Source organism: Xenopus laevis, chromosome 5L (assembly GCF_017654675.1).
Source record: "Xenopus laevis strain J_2021 chromosome 5L, Xenopus_laevis_v10.1, whole genome shotgun sequence".
Taxonomy (NCBI): domain Eukaryota; kingdom Metazoa; phylum Chordata; class Amphibia; order Anura; family Pipidae; genus Xenopus; species Xenopus laevis.
In genome coordinates this window covers 164,979,371-165,000,441 of record NC_054379.1, presented here as the reverse complement: position 1 = coordinate 165,000,441, position 21,071 = coordinate 164,979,371, and the positions used below count along the sequence as shown (strand labels likewise).

The following is a 21,071-nucleotide window of genomic DNA, read 5'->3' as shown; positions in this document are numbered from 1 at the left end:
TTACTGACCCCACAGTCACACTTTAGGGTCGATCCATGAAGAACTTATGCCTATGGGATTGCCGGTTGCACTTTATGGTGGAATAAAAACGAGGGAGCCCTTAGAAACACAACAAAGACCAATTGGACCATGGACTAGAGTCGTGCACTGGGTCGGGTAATATCCGCAAAATGGTTGAGTTTCGGCTTGAAAATCCCCCATTCCCTGATTGTGCAGGTAGTCCATAGGTAACCCACCTGGGTACCAGCTAAATTCTAGGACTGGTTCCCTGACACCCTCCTCTGTGGCGCCGGCAATTTTCTGTCCCTGTCCTGCTGAATCGGTGCCAGGGTGATGGCACGTCTGGTTTTATGGGTTCCCGGGTCAAAAGTTAAGTTAATTCTATAGGGTCAGGATTGGGTGGGGGGATGTGTTGGGTGGTGAATGTGGGTCAGGTTTGGGGTCAGTAGGCCCCAGTCGGGCACAGGTCCTTCCGATTGGACCTGTGCAGGACTCTACCATGGACTGCAAAGGGGGCAATATTTGGGATGCGCAGGTTAGTTGGCCCCATTCTACTTAGCTGGCAGGGCCCATACCTTGTGTGTGGGGGGGAACCCTGATAAATAATTAGTATCGGGTCTTAGGGCTCTTACACACGGGTGGTTTTTCCTTTTTTACCCCCTGCATTATGATTTCTTCCATTCTGCCGCTGGAGAGCTCAGGAATAGACACAGTCAATTATTGTGAAGGGGCTGTACAGACACAGAAGCATTTAAAGGACAAGGAAAGGCAAAAAAATAAAATCCCATTTTTACTTTCTTTAATGAAAAAGAAACCTATCTCCAATATACTTTAACTAAAAAATGTGTTCCGTATTCATAAGAAACCTGACTGTATGCAGTGAAATTCTCCCTTCATTTACTGCTGTGGATAGGAATTGTCAGACGGTCCCTAACTGCTGAGCAGGGAAACAATCATACTTATGAACAGCAGGGGGAGCCCCCGCCTTACTTCCCAGCTATGCAGAACTCAAGCAGCTTTGTTTATGACGATCCCTAAGCAGCCCAGACCACACTGAGCATGTGCACAGTCTTAGTCTTGCAAAGATGTATAACAAAGTTACAAGATGGTGACCCCCTGTGGCCAACTTTGAAAGCATAAATTATTTGTTTGATTAGGCTTTGTAGTGCAGTAAGTTCATGTTAATGTTTAGTATACAAAATACAGCATTTCTAGCCTTATTCTATTTTAGACTTTCCTTGTCCTTTAAGTGCCAAACGCAGGTGGGATGCAGCATGTTGCATTTCACCTGCATACATGCATCTGTGTGAGTACAGCCCCCTTCACAGTAATTGAGTCCATCTACTCCTGCACTCCCCTGCGGCTGAACAGAAGAAAGTGCAAAGCAGGGAGCGCAGGAAAAACCACCCATGTGTAAGAGCCCTTAGGGTTGCCACCTCATCCCTTTAAAACCGAACACATATGGAATCCACAGCCTGCATGGCTAATTAGCAATTCATTAGATGCATGCTGCAGACTGAACTGATTTATGTGCCACCATGCATCTACGGGCTGAACCACGATGTGCGCGTTCTTCAGATCTGACGTGATGAGTGAAAACGCAGGCAGCACGTCAGATACGCTGAATATAATGTAAGTAATACAAATGTCGCATCTACAAACTGCGTGCATCTGACGCATGACTGTTGAATGTGAACACCGCATGTTGCGTCTTCATCCGTCAGCCATGTCGTTTCGCCTGCGTTTCCTCTCATCACGTCAGATCTGAAGAACACGAGCCGTGTGGTTCAGCCCTAAATGAATTGCTTATTATCCATGCAGGCTGTGGATTCCATATGTGTTTGGTGTTAAAAGGTTGAGGTGGCAACTCTAGGCCCAATAATTGTCTGATGGTGCCCCTAGACCCTGCACATACTAAAAAGTTCACCAATGTGATGTTATCAAGATCATTATGAGACAAATAGGGTTGTTATTATGGGCTAAACCCTACTCATTAACTCTTATTGGCACATCATTCATTGCAACATCCTCTTGTTCTTTACAAATGGCTTTGCCTGTTGCATTTCGCTGCACTAGAATGTGAGTGTGCCCAGTCTCTTTGTCCCTGACATTTGGCCCAAGGCACTAATTCCTCTATGAAGTCTATTTTAGGATCCGTCCCCAATAGATATGAATCATGGTACCCCCCCCCCCCCCCAGATGAGCCACACAGCGTATGGGAGAGTCCATTACTCTCAGGGAGTAGGTTATAGGGAATTACAGAGATTATGTGTTCAGTATGGGGAATATTGTTTGTTTAGTTATTTTGCTGTGACAACTAAACCACAATCAGATCAGACTGGGCATCAGCCTTTATTATATATTAGATATATTCTCTACTCAGTAAGGGACAGAAGGCAAAGAACACGGCGTCTTGGAGAAACCTGTAACCTGAATATATTATTCCCTTATATATATATACTGGGGTTGGACACATCATGTACATTTCTGTCATATATGTATGATTAGGAGCTGCCCTGTTGCTTCCCATAGACAGTACAGTATGATCAGGAATAACACTTATGGTTTGCACAGAACACTCCCCTGCAAACTTGTAGAGTGGAGCTGCCATGGTGCTTCATTCCACAGAACATATTAAAGTAAAGGTATGGGACCTGTTATCCAGAATGCTCGGGACCTGGGGTTTTTTGGATAAGAGATTATTTGGATCTCCAAATTTTAAGGGCTCTTACACACAGGTGTTTTTTTCTAATAGCTTTAGGGCTCTTACACATGGGCGTTTTTTCCTGCGCTCCCCTGCATTGCGCATTCTTCCGTTGAGCCGCAGGGGAGCGCAGGAGTAGACGCACTCAATTATTTTGAAGAGGGCTGTACTCACACAGTCGTATGTATGCGCCAAACGCAGGTGAAATGCAACATACTGTGTCCCAACCTGCGTTCAGCGCTTACATGCGTAATGTAATAATAATTGAGTGCGTCTACTCCTGCGCTCCACTGCAGCTGAACGGAAGAAAGTGCAACGCAGGGGAGCACAGGAGAAACCCGCCCGTGTAAGAGCCCTTAAGTCTATTAGAAAATCATTTAAATATTAAATAAGCCCAATAGGCTGGTTCTGCTTACAATAAGGATTAATTATATCTTATTTGGGATCAGGTACAAGCTACTGTTTTATTATTACACAGAAAAAATGAAATCATTTTTAAACATTTGAATTATTTGCTTATAATGACATCTATGGGAGATAAATATTCCGTATTTCAGAGCTTTCTGGATAATGGGTTTCCGGAAAATGGTTCCATACCTGTATATAGACACATTAGGGCAGGGGCACAAGGGCAGATTTGGGGAGATTTAGCCACCTGGGCATTAATCGCCTCTTCTGCAGGGCAACTTCGGAAATGCCGCGAGTGCATTGGCGCTGGCGTTTTCTCATTATAGCAGGAGGAAGCAGTGTCAGACTGGGACACCAGGGGCCCACCCAATACCTTAGACCAGGGGCCCACCCAAAAACCTTAGACCAGGGGCCACTCTCAGTACTATTATTATTCTTCCTCTCCTCACTCTATTCTCCTAGTCTCTTTTCTTTACATACTATAATCTATTATTCCATCTATTTAGCCTCTTTGTTCTCATAGAAATAGGGAATGACCGGTAACCTGAATATATTATTCCCATATATATATATATATATATATATATATATATATATATATAATCCACGAGGTAGCTAGCACTCTCGAAAAGTAGTCCAAGGTGCCTGGGTGCAGTATCAATGATATCAATACATATTCAGCAAGGAAGATCCGCACTCTCAGGTCTTAAGTAAAAATGTAAAAAATGTTATTGTTACATACGAGACTGACGTTTCGGCCTCCTCCGAGGCCTTTCTCAAAGTATATATCTATATATATATATATATATATAGGCTCAATGTGTTATTGTCACATACTGGGGTTGGACACATCATGTACATTTCTGTGATATATGTATGATTAGGAGCTGCCATGTTGCTTCCCATAGACAGTACAGTATGATCAGGAATAAAGCTTATGGTTTGCACAGAACAATTCCCTGCAAACTTGTAGAGTGGAGGTGCCATGGTGCTTCATTCCTCAGAACATATTAAAGTAAAGGTATAGGACCTGTTATCCAGAATGCTCGGGACCTGGGGTTTTCTGGATAAGAGATTATTTGAAATCTATGGGAGATAAACTTTCCGTATTTCGGAGCTTTCTGGATAATGGGTTTCCGGATAATGGTTCCATACCTGTATATAGACACATTAGGGCAGGGGCACAAGGGCAGATTTGGGGAGATTTAGCCACCTGGCCATTAATCGCCTCTTCTGCAGGGCAACTTCGGAAATGCCGCAAGTGCATTGGCGCTGGCGTTTTCTCATTACAGCAGGAGGAAGCAGTGTCGGACTGGGACACCAGGGGCCCACCCAAAAACCTTAGACCAGGGGCCACTCTCAGTACTATTATTATTCTTCCTCTCCTCACTCTATTCTCCTAGTCTCTTTTCTTTATATACTATAATCTATTATTCCATCTATTTAGCCTCTTTGTTCTCATAGAAATAGGGAATGGCCATGAAATAGGCCAAATGTTTAGTAGCATGAGGGGCCACTGACACCTGGGCCCCCCGGGACTTTTCCTGGTATCCCGGTGGGACAATTGTCGCCCCGCAGAAGAGGCGATTAGTGGCCAGAAGTCTAAATCTCCCCGAATCTGCCCGTGTGCCCCAGCCCTTACTGATAGTTGGGCAATAGGACTTGCCGCAGTTCTCACTCTCCACTCTGGATTGGAGAAATTTCAAATTCCTCTATTTTAGGATTGTTGGAAGTTGACAGCAGACTTTATGGGCAGTCTCATTATAATCAGGTGTCAAGCAGGCAGCACAGCCGTATTACATTGTTCTGTATTTTCCTTTAAAATCCATGGAAATCCTCATTATGGGAGATTTATGGGGTGCCGCTGCAAAGCTGAGGCCAGTAGGAGTTTAACAAGGAGTCTGTTTGTTGGAAATGGGGCACAAGGGGAACAAGGGGATTTGTTTCAGCGAAGTCACATGGAAGCGGATCTTATTGTCTGTGCCGTGAGATTATGTGCAGGGAAGTAACACACAAATAACTCATTGTTGCAATGTTCAGCTGTGATCCAGCTTTTATATTCTGCAGAACTACAAGTCCCAACAGGCCGTATTAAGTGTTAAGTAGGTGCTCCTCACCCCATTGATAAGAAAGGGGTTTAGGGTGTCATGGGTAAACCCTTTGATTATACTAGAGGCTGCTAAAAGTAATGTTATAGAATGGCTAATTCTAAGCAACTTTTCAATTGGTCTTCGTTTTTTTAGTTTTTGAATTATTTGACTCTTTCCAAATATTCTGTAAGGCTACAAACGTATTATTATTTTGCTACATTGTATTACTCCTCTTTCTATTCAGGCCTCTCCTATTCATATTCCAGTCTCTTATTCAAATCAGTGCATGGTTGCTAGGGGAATTTGGACTCTAGCAACCAGATGGCTGAAATTACAAACTGGAGAACTGCTGAATAAAAAGCTAAATAACTCAAAAACCACAAATAATAAAAAATGAAAACGAATTGCAAATTGCCTCAGAATATCCCTCTCTACATCATACTAACAGTTAACGGTAACCGAAACCTGTAAGACAATACTACAGAATAAGTTAGAGACGGACATCTCCCAACTTGAGGCTGATACAGGTATGGGACCGGTTATTCAGAATGCTTGAGACCTGGGGTTTTCCAGATGACGGATCTTTCTGTAATTTGGATCTTCATACCTACTAGAAGATCATGTAAATATTAAATAAAGCCAATAGGCTGGTTTTGCTTCCAATAAGGATTAATTATATCTTAGTTGGGATCAAGTACAAGGAACTGTTTTATTATTACACAGAAAAAGGAAATCATTTTTAAAGCATTGGATTGAATTTGATTATAATGGAGTCTATGGGAGATGGGCTTTCCATAATTCAAAGCTTTCTGGATAAGGGGTTTTCAGATAAAGGATGCCATACCTGTAAGACTTGGCATTAGCAGTTGACAAGAAGCCTAGTTAAAAGAGGGGTGCGTCTCTCTCCCATCTGGGGCTTTCATTACTTTGCTTTTACCAATCAGAGCAGATCATTTATGATACTGATGAGCCCGAGATCTTCACACTGTCATTTTCTAACCTCTAATCTAATAGTTTAACAACAGAGAATCTTGAGAGCCGAGACAATGAGCCCGGCTGCACTGCAGTCATTAAATATCAGCGCCGAGACTACAAGGGTAGTATCACCACAAAGCAATTGATTAGAAAGATATGAACAACTCATTGTAAAGAGGCAAAACCGGAATTCCATTGTACTAAGCACAATTCAAGTTTGCTCATAGTCTGTACAGAGAGATCCCATAAAACTATGGCAGCATAGGTATTCCCCTGTACTAAGCACAATTCAGCAGGAACAGTCCCCTAAGTTTGCTCATAGTCTGTACAGAGAGATCCCATAAAACTATGGCAGCATAGGTATTCCCTGTACTAAGCACAATTCAGCAGGAACAGTCCCCTAAGTTTGCTCATAGTCTGTACAGAGAGATCCCACAAAACTATGGCAGCATAGGTATTCCCCTGTACTAAGCACAATTCAGCAGGAACAGTCCCCTAAGTTTGCTCATAGTCTGTACAGAGAGATCCCATAAAACTATGGCAGCATAGGTATCCCCTGTACTAAGCACAATTCAGCAGGAACAGCCCCCTAAGTTTATACTTATACCAGGCAAAAAAGTACTCTCTGTAACATCATGCCACACCCACATTTCCCTAGAACCCTGCATACTTTATATTAAGTCCCAAACCCTAAGTCCCGCCACTTTTTGGCCTGTTCCATAAAGACAGGAGGGTCTCTAGTTTCCATGCCCAGCGCCATCTTTTGTGGGTTTGGGGGCTCCCTGACAGCAACACTTTTAGTTCTAGTTGTATGGGGCCCTAAGAGTTCTGATAGGGGCCCTAATCATACTCTCTGCCCTGGGAGTTAATATTAGTAGAATAAACTTCAGGAAATGAAATCTCAGGGAATAGTTGGAGCAGGGAATTGTAGTCAAACTGCGTGAGGGGGTGCTAAATGTTTTATCTGAGCTGGGTATAAATGGTAAATATGTGTAATACAGAACATTGTTTTATCTGAGCTGGGTATAAATGGTAAATATGTGTAATACAGAACATTGTTTTATCTGAGCTGGGTATAAATGGTAAATATGTGTAATACAGAACATTGTTTTATCCTGAGCTGGGTATAAATTGTAAATATGTGTAATACAGAACATTGTTTTATCTGAGCTGGGTATAAATAGTAAATATGTGTAATACAGAACAATGTTTTATCTGAGCTGGGTATAAATAGTAAATATGTGTAATACAGAACTTTGCTCCCCGGGGCACAGTGCCAGCAGATTAAGATTTACAAATTGTTCCAGCGGTTGCCCAGAGCCGACTGAATTATTAGCGATGTTCCTGTGAGCAGCGGGCGCCTTTCAGATCAATTGTGACTAATGCGTTTGGACCTTTTCGGAAATGGTTGAATAGAAGCACACGGTATTCCTATTATATTCCTGCCGAGCATTAACCCATTCGTTTAATTCAATAATTGAGTGCGTCTACTCCTTAGGGCGGTTTTTCCTGCGCTGCCCTTGCGTTGCACTTTCTTCCGTTCAGCCGCAGGGGAGCGCAGGAAAAACCGCCCTAAGTTAGAAACGTTGTATATTTTTCTGGCTGTTCAGTGAAGGAGATGAAACAGTGGCGTAACTAGATGTTGCTGGGCCCTACAGCAAATTAATTTTAGGGCCTCCAACATATCCAGTGTTTGTCCTGTTTTACCAATATATGTTGAAATTGCTCATCAATAAGAGCCTCATGGGGCCCCCTGTACCTCCTGGGCCCCCCTGCAGCCGCAGCGTCTGCTTCCTCTGTAGTTACGCCCCTGAGATCAAAGAAAAAGTCGGGACATTTCAGTAACAAACCTGGGACTGCGGGCTGAGCTGTCAAATTTGGGACTGTCCAGTGTGAAACGTGACAGTTGGGAGGTATGCACTTGGGTCAGTTCCCCTTTGGGTCCTGGTCACATGACCACTTTAGACCTATCAGGAGAGGAGCACATTCATATCCCAAGAAAAATTGGTTGATTCTTCAGACCAACTGGGATTATAAGAGAAAGGTACCACCAACGGGTGCCCAAGCCACGCCAGGCAGCTCAGGGCGAGTCTTATTCATTAATAAGGTCAACGATACTGACGATGAAGCAGATTATGGGACTGTCAGAAAACCAAGGGCTGAGACAGGTTTGTAACAGAGCGAGCAGATTAAACCTGTGCCGTTGGGCCCTGATCTCCTAAATCAGAGCAAATCACTCCAAATTAAGCTTCTTACTGACTCATCTAAGCAGCCGCTACCTTGTAATCACAGCAGTAAGCTCTTGCCATAAAGCAACACTGTGACATGGATTCTATAGGATTCCCGAATTTCCCGTATGTATAGCCCTTTGGTACTGATCCATCATGTGAAGGGAAACGTCATCCTTCCAAAACAGACTGCTCGTAGGTTAGTTTCATGGGTGCCCATTTGTGTACTTCAGGCAGCAGAGAAGCACCCACATTTTTTTAGAAATTTCCATTAATGGCAGACAGAATTTATATCCCAATGTCACAGGCAACTGGGAAGAGCAGTTGGATCAGGTGATATAACAGAACCAGATGGGCAGGAATCATCTATAGGGGTTGTTCACCTCTAAATTCATTTTTAGTATGAGATAGAGAGTGACATTGGGAAACAATTTGCAATTATTCTTCATTTTTTTATTACTTGTGGTTTTCGAGTTATTTAGCTATGTATTCAGCAGCTCTCCAGTTTGTAATTTCAGCAGTCTGGTTGCTAGGGTCCAAATGACCCTAGCAACCATGCCTTGATTTGAATAAGAGACTGGAATATGAATAGGAGAGGCCGGAATAGAAAGATACACAAGAAAAAGTAGCAATAACAATACATTTGAAGCCTTACAGAGTTTAGGTGGGGTCAGCGACTCCTCTTTGAAAGCAAGAATCGGAAGATGAAGGCAAATAATTCAAAAAAGATAACAAATAATGAAAACCATTGAAATATTACTTAGAAATTGCCATTCTATAACATACTACAGTTAAATTAAAGGTAAACCACCCCTTTATATTGACCCCCAAACTCGCTATAGTCACTAGAGCGCAAGGAACAAATCACAAGCTGGTATTGGGGTGACATTCTTACAAAGTTACACCCTGAAACCTCTCATACGTGTTGGGGGATGTGGTGGTACTCCAAATGCACAATTAGTGGGCATGTGATAAAACCCAAATTTATTAGGAGAAAGTGTCACATAGTCTGCTAAAAATCATGTAAATATTAAATAAACCCAATATGCTGGTTTTGCTTCCAATAAGGATTAATTATATCTTAGTTGGGATCAAGTACAAGCGACTGTTTTATTATTACACAGAAAAAGGAAATTATTTTTAATCGTTTGGATTATTTGAATAAAATGGGAGTTTATGGGAGACGGCCTTTTTTCGTAATTTGGAGTTTTTTGGATAGCGGGTCCCATACCTGTATTTAAAAACAAACTAATGGCTGGCCGTGTGGAGGGGTTCAGCATTTTTAGGCCGGCAGAGATTTCATCCAAACACACCATGATCCTGACTGTAATGGACTTTGGGCTCCAGGCTGAATGAATTAGTTATAGTTTGTGCCAGGGATTTAATTCAGTAGCCCGGATTATATCCGAGGGGAAATCTCCCAACTAACAAATTAGGGCAGAGACACACGGTCAGAATCTGGGAGATTAGTCACCCAATGACAAATCTCCTCTTCTTCGGGCGACTAATCTCCCCGAACTGCCTCCCGCCAGTTAGAATGTAAATTGCCGGCGGGATGGCACTTGGAGCACTTCATTTTCGGAAGTCGCCTGAAGTTTCCTCGTGAGGCAACTTTGGGCGACTTCGGAAAATGAATCGCTCATCCCGCCGGCACTACATAGTGATGTGTCCGTGTCCCCTCCCCCAGCCCACCCAAAGCTACACAAACCCTGATGAGATGATAAAAGTGCCATTCTCTTTGCAGCATCCACTTACCCATTATTCTATGTGTCACATGGTATAACTGGATCAATAAAGGCAAAGTATACCTGCCGAGGAATCTATGGCATCTGAGGTGAAAAGTCACAGTGCAAGTCTATGGGAAACTCCTCCTTATCAGTAAAACGGTTTCAGGTGGCATAAAACTAGGAAAGGGTGATACAGGTGGGGAAAAATTCCTGACAGCCCGACTCTTTTACTCTTCCCATAAAAGTGACTAATCAATGATGACCACCCAAAGAGCAGTACGATCCTAAATCACACCAGTTACCATGGAAACTGCCTGAAAGAACACAGCATTGTTTGTTTGTTTTTAGCGGGGTGTAGCCACCTCCCAACTCAATATTCTAAATTTTTCCATTGTTTGAAAGGACCAGTAACAGCATAAAATTAAAATGTGGATTTTTTTTACATTTAACATTTATATCTGTCCAACCAGCACTTACTCATACACTCTATTTATGTATACAGTATATATATATATATATATATATATATATATATATATATATATATATATATATATATATATATATCCTGTTTTTATACTATAGTTCTGTAGACACAGAAGAATTAAAATCATTGTATGTACAGAGCTAATCTGTTATCTGTTAGCCCTGTGGCTACACAGTCGTCCTGAAACATTGTGTTTTGCCTCCAATGATAAATTGCTATTAAAGGGGTTGTTCCCCTTTAAATTAACCTTTATGATGTAGAGAGTGATATTCTGAGACAATTTGCAATTGGTTGTCATTTTTTATTATTTGTGGTTTTTGAGTTATTTAGCTTTTTATTCAGCAGCTCTCCAGTTTGTAATTTCAGCCATCTGGTTGCTATGGTCCAAATTCCCCTAGCAACCATGCACTAATTTGAATAAGAGACTGGAATATGAATAGGAGAGGCCTGAATAGAAAGAGGAGCAATAAAAAGTAACAATATCAATACATTTATAGCCTTACAGAGCATTTGTTTTTTAGATGGGGTCAGTGAAAGCTGGAAAGAGTCAGAAGAAGAAGGCAAATCGTTTAAAAACGATACAAAATAAATAATGAATATTTAATTTAAAATTAAAAGTTGCTTATAATTAGTCATTCTATAACATACTAAGGGGGTTATTTATCATATAGTCCCAATCTTATCTTAAAATTTCTGCTACAATCTCCCCTTCGGGTTTTTTACACTTATTTATTATTACATTTTCTCGATAATTTGATTTGCTGGGAAAAATCCGATTTTCACGATTTTGTTGGATTTTTCCATCCGATTTTCACGATTTTTTTTCTGATTTTTCACCCAAAGACTCAGATTTTTGCACAAAAACTTCGGGGTATTGCACGAAACCCAGCGCACATCAAAAAATCATTGGGACTTCTCCCATTGACTTATATGCAACCTCGACAGGTCTGAGATGCTGAATTTTCTGATTTGGACTTTTCCATCCTCCGGGTTTGATAAATTCTGAAAAATTTGTGATTCTTTAAAAGTCCGAGTTTAGTAAATAACCCCCCTAAAAGTTAACTTAAAGGTTAATCACCCCTTCAAAGTTAGTGTCTGGCTATTTATATTCTTTGCACTGCTGATTCTGACTCCTGAAACAATTAGCAGAAGCCAGCTGATTAACAGACCTGAAGGGGGACTGACATCTGCTACATTATTTTAAAAGTCTTTATTCTCTTTTTAAAGCTGTTAGTTGAACTGTGTTAGGGCTCTTACTGATGAGCGGTTGTAGCTGCGCTCCCCTGCGTTCCGTTTTTCTGTGTTCAGCCGCAGGGGAGCGCAGGAATAGACGCATTAAGCTTTTTTCAATGGGGCTGTACTCACACAGGCGTGTAGGCGCCGAACGCAGGAAAAATGCAGCATGTTGCGTCTCAACCTGTGTTTGGCGCCTACACGCGCCTGTGTGACTACAGCCCCATTGGAAAAAGCTTAATGCGTCTATTCCTGCGCTCCCCTGCGGCTGAACGCAGAAAAATGGAACGCTGGAGCCCTAAAAAACACGGCTTCTCCCAGGAATCCAATGGAACCATCAATGACCGTTGAATAGGGGTCACTGACCCCATCTAAAAAACAAATGCTCTGTAAGGCTACAAATGTATTGTTATTGCTACTATTTATTACTCGTCTTTCTATTTAGGCCTCTCCTTATCATATTCCATAGTCTATTGTTTAAATCAGTGCATGGTTGCTAGGGTAATTTGGATCCTAGCAACCAGATGGCTGAAATTGCAAACTGGAGAGCTGCTGAATAAAAAGCTAAATAAGTCAAAAATCACAAATACTAAAAACATGAAAACCAATTGCAACTTGTCTCAGAATATCCCTCTCTACATCGTACTAACAGTTAATTTAAAGCTGAACAACCCATTTATTCGAGCGTTCAACTGAACAGCAATAATAATACAGATCTGCCAGCCGCAATGGCCCCGTGGTTGGGTGCTAGTGATTTGCCTGCACTGTGCCAATAAAGGGTGCCCGGCTAAGCAGTGCGGTTTGGATGGGATCTGGGGGTGTGATGATGGCAGAGAGGATGAGAGGAAAATCAAAGCCATAGAAGTCATGTTGCCGGTCTCTTGTCCTGCCTTGTGCCACCGAGTCACTAATTTTCCATTCCAGTGTCGGGACATCAACCTTGTTCCCTAGAGACCGGCCTTGTTTAAAGTGATTGCCTTAAAGAGATACAGTCATGGGAAAAAATGTTTTTTTCAAAACACATCAGTTAATAATGCTGCTCCAGCAGAATTCTGCACTGGAATCCATTTCCCAAAAGAGCAAACAGATTTTTTTAAATTTAATTTTGAAATCTGACATGGGGCTAGACATATTGTCCGTTTCCCAGCTGCCCCAGTCATGTGACTTGTGCTCTGATAAACTTCTTTACTGCTGTACTGCAAGTTGGAGTGATATCACCCCCCTCCCTCCCCCCCCCAGCAGCCAAACAACAGAACAATGGAAAGGTAACCAGATAACAGCTCCCTAAGGGCTCTTACTCATGAGCGTTTTTACCTGCGTTCCGTTTCTCGGCGTTCAGCCGCAGGGAAGCGCAGGAATAGACGCATTTCATTATTTCAAATGGGGCTGTTCTCACACAGGAGCATGTAGGTGCCGAACGCTGGTTGAGACGCAACATGCTGCATTTTTCCTGCGTTCGGAGCCTACACGCGTCTGTGTGAGTACAGCCCCATTTGAAATAATTAAATGCGTCTATTCCCCCTGCGGATGAACGCTGAGAAACAGAACGCAGGGGAGCGCAGGTAAAAACGCTCATGAGTAAGAGCCATAACACAACATAACAGCTGCCTGGTAGATCTAAGAACAACACTCGATAGTAAAATCCAGGTCCCACTGAGACACATTCAGTTACATTGAGTAGGAGAAAGAACAGCCTGCCAGAAAGCAGTTCCATCCTAAAGTGCTGGCTCTTTCTGAAATCACATGACCAGGCAAAATGAGCTGAGATGCACCTACACACCAATATTACAACTAAATACACTTGCTGGTTCAGGAATGACATTTTATATTGTAGAGTGAATTATTTGCAGTGTAATTTAGAAATAAAAACTACACCATAAAAATCATGACAGAATCCCTTTAAAATGAACATCAAGCGCAATATCAAATGAGAATCCCCCGGCCCTATACTAATTATACAGGCCTATACAGTATTTCTATAGGATCAACTTGCCCTTTAAATGCCAAACGTGAATATCCTCCCAGCAACAACGTACAATAAAACAAAAGGTGAATAACAGTGGACCAAATGCGAAATTATCTCAAAATACTGCACAAACGAAAAGACTATTTCCCCTTTAAAAGGACAGGATGGCCGGATCCATGGCAAGCAAAGTCCATTGCAGCAGAGACGTGTTTTTTGTCTCTGGACTCGGCAGTCAAATGATTGGGGGGGGGGACGCTGGCACCAAACGGTGACACTGATATATCTGTCACTAAGGGAAAGGGGATGATAAATGACATTGAGACAAGTTAAGCCGAACACAAAGCTGGCCTTTTGCTGGCAGTTCTTTGGCATGAGCTGACACTTAATTCATCGAGGGGCGGCAGTTTCACACACACACACACTGTTCTTCTGACTCATTATCTCTTTATTATTATTAGCATCTTAAAGGGGTTGTTCTCCTTTAAATTAACTGTTAGTATGACGTAGAGAGTGATATTCTGAGATAATTTGCAATTGGTTTTCATTTTTTATTATTTGTGTTTTTTTAGTTATTTAGCTTTTTATTCAGCAGCTCTCCAGTTTGCAATTTCAGCCATCTGGTTGCCAGGGTCCACATTCCCCTAGCAACCATGCATTGATTTGAATAAGAGACTGGAATATGAATAGGAGAGAGTCTGAATAGAAAGAGGAGTAATAAAAAGTAGCAAAAGTTTGTAGCCTTACAGAGCATTTGTTTTTTACATGGGGTCAGTGACCCCCACTGGAAGGCTGGAAAGAGTCAGAAAAAGAAGGCAAATAATTCAAAAACTATAAAAAAAAAATTAACAACGAAGACCAATTGAAAACTTGCTAAGAATCACCTATTCTATAACATACTAAAAGTTCATTTAAAGGGGTGGTTCACCTTTAAGTTAACTTTTCGTATGGTACAGAATGGTCAATTCTAAGCAACTTTTCAATTCGTCTTCATTGTTTATATTTTTTTTTGCATTTTTGCATTTTTCTTCTATCTCTTTCGAGTTTTTCAAATAGGGGTCACTGACCCCATCTAAAAAACAAATGCTCTGTAAGGCTACAAATGTATTGTTAGTGTTACTTTTTACTACTCATCTTTCTATTCAGGCCTCTCCTATTTATATTCCAGTCTCCCAATCAATGCATGGTTGCTAGGGGAATTTGGACCCTAGCAACCAGATGGCTGAAACTGCAAACTGGAGAGCTGCTGAATAAAAAGCTAAATAACTCAAAAACCACAAATAATAAAAAATGAAAACCAATTACAATTATTTTCAGAATATCCATCTCTACGTCGTACTAACAGTTCATTTAAAGGTGAACCACCCCTTTAATGTTTTATTGTTATAGCACCAACATGAGCCACAGCGCTGAGATTTGTTCAACCATTATCATCAGACACTGCCCCATAGAGCTTACAATCTAGGGTAAAACACTGGCAAATTCCATTTCCAAAACAGGAAGATGAGGGAACAATTCCCAGAAGGAGCGGGTCAATTATTAACTACTGGGTGAAATCAAGGTCACTGCAAGAACAAGAAACTGACAAATTGTAATTGTAGGCTAAACTGTAAAGGGGAAGTTATCCTCAATGTGAATTATAGAGTAGATGAGGAGCAAGCTGCCCCTCTCCCAAATGTGTTGCTGGGGGAGATTGGAGTTGTAGTTCAGCAACATGTTTTCATTCTGTAGCTCCCCCTTGGGCTGTGTCTGTGTCACTGCAATTCCCCATGGCAACAGTCACTGTCAGGGTGGGAGGCAGGACCTCTGCGGGTATTTAGCACAGGCTCCCCGGGGGTACCAGACTCATCACTCCGTGATTATATATTTATATCTGCACGTCAGTCCTGTGTCCCAGTAGGGGCCCTTCATTATAAATCTCCCAGTGCAATCAGTTCAGTAGCGCGACTGCAACACTCACACACTCTGCATTAATAAATAAACCCGCTGTCCCCAATTTGGCAGCAGATGCTCCGCTTTTCAGATCCCCCTTCTTTCTTTCTCTATAAGGCTGAATCAAGGCTCTCAGTGGTGGGAACCAGCAGTGTGTATGGGGTGTTTGAATTAAACCACAAAACTTCCCGAACTATATTGACTTTCACTGTGCAGAATAATATTCCATTTAAAGCTTCTGCTGAATGTGTGGAACCTGCTCCAAATCATCCGCCTCCCCTTCTGTATGGGAATCAATACATTATAGTAGCTCCTCTGTACCCACCAATGTGCCTTAACCCTGTGCTTATTATACTTGTATTGCACCAATCTGTGCTATGTACTATCATGTTCCTGCTGAAATATGTGAATAGGTGAATACCTATGCTGCCATAGTTTTATGGGATCTCTCTGTACAGACTATGAGCAAACTTAGGGGACTGTTCCTGCTGAATTGTGCTTAGTACAGGGAATATCTATGCTGCCATAGTTTTATGGGATCTCTTTGTACAGACTATGAGCAAACTTAGGGACTGTTCCTGCTGAATTGTGCTTAGTACAGGGAATACCTATGCTGCCATAGTTTTATGGGATCTCTTTGTACAGACTATGAGCAAACTTAGGGACTGTTCCTGCTGAATTGTGCTTAGTACAGGGAATACCTATGCTGCCATAGTTTTATGGGATCTCTCTGTACAGACTAAGAGCAAATTTAGGGACTGTTCCTGCTGAATTGTGCTTAGTACAGGGAATACCTATGCTGCCATCGTTTTATGGGATCTCTCTGTACAGACTATGAGCAAACTTAGGGACTGTTCCTGCTGAATTGTGCTTAGTACAGAGGAATACCTATGCTGCCATAGTTTTATGGGATCTCTCTGTACAGACTATGAGCAAACTTAGGGACTGTTCCTGCTGAATTGTGCTTAGTACAGGGGAATACCTATGCTGCCATAGTTTTATGGGATCTCTCTGTACAGACTATGAGCAAACTTAGGGACTGTTCCTGCTGAATTGTGCTTTGTACAGGGGAATACCTATGCTGCCATAGTTTTATGGGATCTCTCTGTACAGACTATGAGCAAACTTAGGGACTGTTCCTGCTGAATTGTGCTTAGTACAGGGAATACCTATGCTGCCATAGTTTTATGGGATCTCTTTGTACAGACTATGAGCAAACTTAGGGACTGTTCCTGCTGAATTGTGCTTAGTACAGGGAATACCTATGCTGCCATAGTTTTATGGGATCTCTCTGTACAGACTATGAGCAAACTTAGGGACTGTTCCTGCTGAATTGTGCTTTGTACAGGGGAATACCTATGCTGCCATAGTTTTATGGGATCTCTCTGTACAGACTATGAGCAAATTTAGGGGAATGTTCCTGCTGAATTGTGCTTAGTACAGGGGAATACCTATGCCTCCATAGTTTTATGGGATCTCTCTGTACAGACTATAAGCAAACTTAGGGGACTGTTCCTGCTGAATTGTGCTTAGTACAGGGAATACCTATGCTGCCATAGCTTTATGGGATTTCTCTGTACAGACTATGAGCAAACTTAGGGACTGTTCCTGCTGAATTGTACTTAGTACAGAGGAATACCTATAGACTTCTTAAAGGGGTTTTGCCTTTTAGTATGATGTACATATTGATATTCTATAACAACTTGCAATTGGCATTCATTTTTTAGTTTTTATGGTTTTTCAGTTATTTAGCTTTTTTTCAGCAGCTTTACAGTTTGGTATTTCAGCGGCTATCTGGTTACTTTGGGCTTATTTACCCTAGCAACTAGGCAATGATTTGAACGAATGACTGGATTATAGACTAGATAGAAAGAAAAGTAATTAAAAAGTAACAATAACAATAAAATTGTAGCGTCACTGAGTAGTCGTTTTTGGGTGCCAGGGTCAGTGACCCCCATTTGAAAGCTGCAAAGAGTCAGAATAGGAAGGCAAATAACTGAAAAACTGTCCAAAATAAATCATGAACACCAAAGACATTCCCTTTAAAGGGGTTGTTCACCTTTGAGTTAACTTTTAGTATGACGTAGAAGAGAATGATATTTTGAGATGATTTGCAATTGGGTTTCATTTTTTATTTTTTGTGGTTTTTGAGTTGATTAAATATTTATTCAGCAGCTCTCCAGTTTGCCATTTCATTAGTCTGGTTGCCAGGGTTCAAATTACACTAGCAACCATGCATTGATTTGAATAAGAGACTGGAATGTGAATAGGAGAGGCCTGAATAGAAAAAATAGTAATAAAAAAGCAATAACAATAAATGTGTAGACTTACAGGGCATCTGTTTTCAGATGGGGTCAGTGACCCCCATGTGAAAGCTGGAAAGAGTCAGAAGAAGAAGGCAAATAATGAAAAAAAACTATACAATACAAATAATCAAGACCAATTGAAAAGTTGCTTATAATTGACTATTCTAGAACATACTAAACGTTAACTAAAAGGTGAACTACCCCTTTAAGATCAGCATTAGACCTGAAGAAATTTATGGCAGGAGAATGCGGGTAAGCGAGACCCAAGTGCTGTGCTCACAGACCTGAGAGATGGAAGGCTGATATTAATGGTACAATGTAAATAACCGATGCAGTTATTTAGCACCAACATATACGCAGCGCTGTACAGATATCATCCCCTGCTCCAGTGGAGCTTACAATCTAAGGTACCTATTACACTGGAACACAGTAACGTCAGTATGATCAGGAGCCAGTCAACCTTTCAGCAAAGCCTTGAATTGTAAGCTGCAATGTAACACCAATGCGCAATGCAGTTATCAGGGGATTCTGGGAGTTGTAGTTCATCAATAAAACAATCTCTCCACCAGAGCTATTAAACTCCTTACAACAAAAAGCAGGAACCACAGGCAGAGCAGGAGAGGGGAGCCAGCAGTTCTATCAATATAGAGATCACATTCCTGACCCCAGTGGAGTGCAGAGTAATCAGTAACCTGGGCAGGTGTTGGCCAATCACAAAGCACCAATACTCCAGCCTGTTCCAACCAGTGATCCCACACAATGAGGACAGACAGCGCCCCCTGCAGATCAGCATGAGTACAGCACCATCCTGCAGAGAATGTTCCTATAAGGAATTGATATTATTGTTGGCTCAATGCTGGGCACAAGGTGCAGACCCTGAATACTGGCACCTGCCCATGAGCTGCATTACTGGCAGCAATGCGACATAGTAATAATAATGCGTCCATTAGCAGTGAGATATATATATATATATATATATATATATATATATATATATATATATATATATATATATATATATATATATACTGGGCCCTGCACTGTCAGCTTCCACCTACTAACAGACATCAAACCCTACTCTCCAGAGCTGTCTCTTATACTCTCCAGAGCTGTCTCTTATACTCTCCAGAGCTGTCTCTTATAATCTCCAGGGCTGTCTCTTATACTCTCCAGAGCTGTCTCTTATACTCTCCAGCGCTGTCTCTTATACTCTCCAGAGCTGTCTCTTATACTCTCCAGCCTGCCTGTACTCTCTTTCTCTCTTTCTCTCTATGTCTCTAGTACACTCTGTAGAAGCCCAGTCTCCTATACGCACGACCCATGTACTCTAGAAACACTCCACAACTATACCCCGCAGAACTAACAGCTCCATTCCTTGTATTTTCCACTTACAAATGCTGCTCTCCATGTACAATATAGTTACACTCCCCTGTATGATCCACATGTACAGCCTGATTCCCTCACTGTTCTCTCCACTTACTCCTCACACTGTTCCTCTGACCCCTCCATGTTCTGCCCAAATACACCAGCTGCCCCTGTCTATACTGTATATACACCTGTGCCCCTGTATCTCCACTTACTCCTCTCACTGTCACCTCCCAACTCCTCTCACTGTATCTCCCACTTACTCACTGAGTCTCCTGTATCTCCACTTACTCCTCACACTGCCCCCCCCCAACCCCAGACATTTCCCACTTACACTGAACCCACTGGTCTCACGTACTGGAAGTAAATGGGTTTTATCTCCTCCCTGAGACCCGGGACAGAAGCCACTTCTATGCCCCCCCCCATACACCCAGTACATACAGTATATAGATATATATATGTCACACAGTAAATACACACGGGGGACACACAGGCTGCACTGACCGTACATGGCGGAGGCGGAGGCGGCGGCGGAGGAGGAGGAGGCGGCGGCTGCTGCTCGGGGGAGTCTCAGAGAAGAAGGAGCCGGTGGAACATCACATTCCGGTCCGTGCGGAGGGAGAGGAGGGAGAGAAGGAGGAGGGACTGGATGAATGGAGAGAGGGAGAGAGGAGAGAGAGAAGAGGGAGGCGGCTGGGAGGTCTCTATGTAAATGTCTCCCCTCCCTCCTCTCCCTCCGCTTCCCCTGCACCAGATCTCTCAGTCCTCTCCCCCCGGCCCCGCTGCTACTGACCCTGATCTGTACCGACCCCCCCGCCCGACCCTACCAGTCTCTCATCACTGACCCCCCCTCATCACTATCACTGCCCCCACCCACCTCTGCTGACTCCCCCTTCCCTGTCTCTATTGCCCCATTTGTACTTTTGTACATCTTATCCCTTTCTACTGACCCCACTCTCTCTACAACTGCCCCCCAGTCCTGACAATGACTTACACTTCTCTCTGTCCTGTTCTCTTCTTCTTCTTCTTCTCTCACTTCTCTGCAAATCAATTGCACTAATGCCCCTCCCTCACCCACCTCTAATGCCCCTCTACTGTAATACTGAAGCCCCTCCCCTCCTACTTCTGCCCCAGCCTCTCTCTGCTCCTGGTGCCCCTAATTCCCTCTACTACTGCCCCTACTGATCTCACTACTGGTGCCCCAACCCTTCTGACTATTTTACTTAATGCTGCTAAATCTCTGACCACTGCCCCTAAATCTATCACTGCTCCCCGTGTATCACTGTCCCTATATGTATCACTGTCCCTATATGTATTACTGTCCCTATATGTATTACTGTCCCTATATGTATCACTGTCCCTATATGTATCACTGTCCCTATATGTATTACTGTCCCTATATGTATCACTGTCCTTATATGTTTCACTGCCCCTATATGTATCACTGTCCCTATATGTATTACTGTCCCTATATGTATCACTGTCCCTATATGTATTACTGTCCCTATATGTATCACTGTCCCTATATGTATCACTGTCCCTATATGTATCACTGCCCCTATATGTATTACTGTCCCTATATGTATCACTGTCCCTATATGTATTACTGTCCCTATATGTATCACTGTCCCTATATGTATCACTGTCCTTATA

The 21,071-nt window shown here is 42.3% G+C and overlaps 1 protein-coding gene across 2 annotated transcripts in view; it reads right to left on the bottom strand.

Moving 5' to 3' along the window:
• efr3b.L (EFR3 homolog B L homeolog) overlaps nucleotides 1-21,071 on the bottom strand; it is a 101,512-nt gene that overhangs the window by 42,591 nt on the left and 37,850 nt on the right. The window contains exon 1 of one of the 2 annotated variants that reach the window (XM_041563616.1): nucleotides 19,923-20,128. The exons of the other annotated variant lie outside the window; for it this stretch is intronic. Coding sequence (XP_041419550.1) covers nucleotides 19,923-19,929 — 7 coding nt within the window. The 5' untranslated portion in view covers nucleotides 19,930-20,128. Of the gene's footprint in view, nucleotides 1-19,922; nucleotides 20,129-21,071 lie in introns of those variants that run through there. 2 annotated transcript variants of the gene reach the window in all.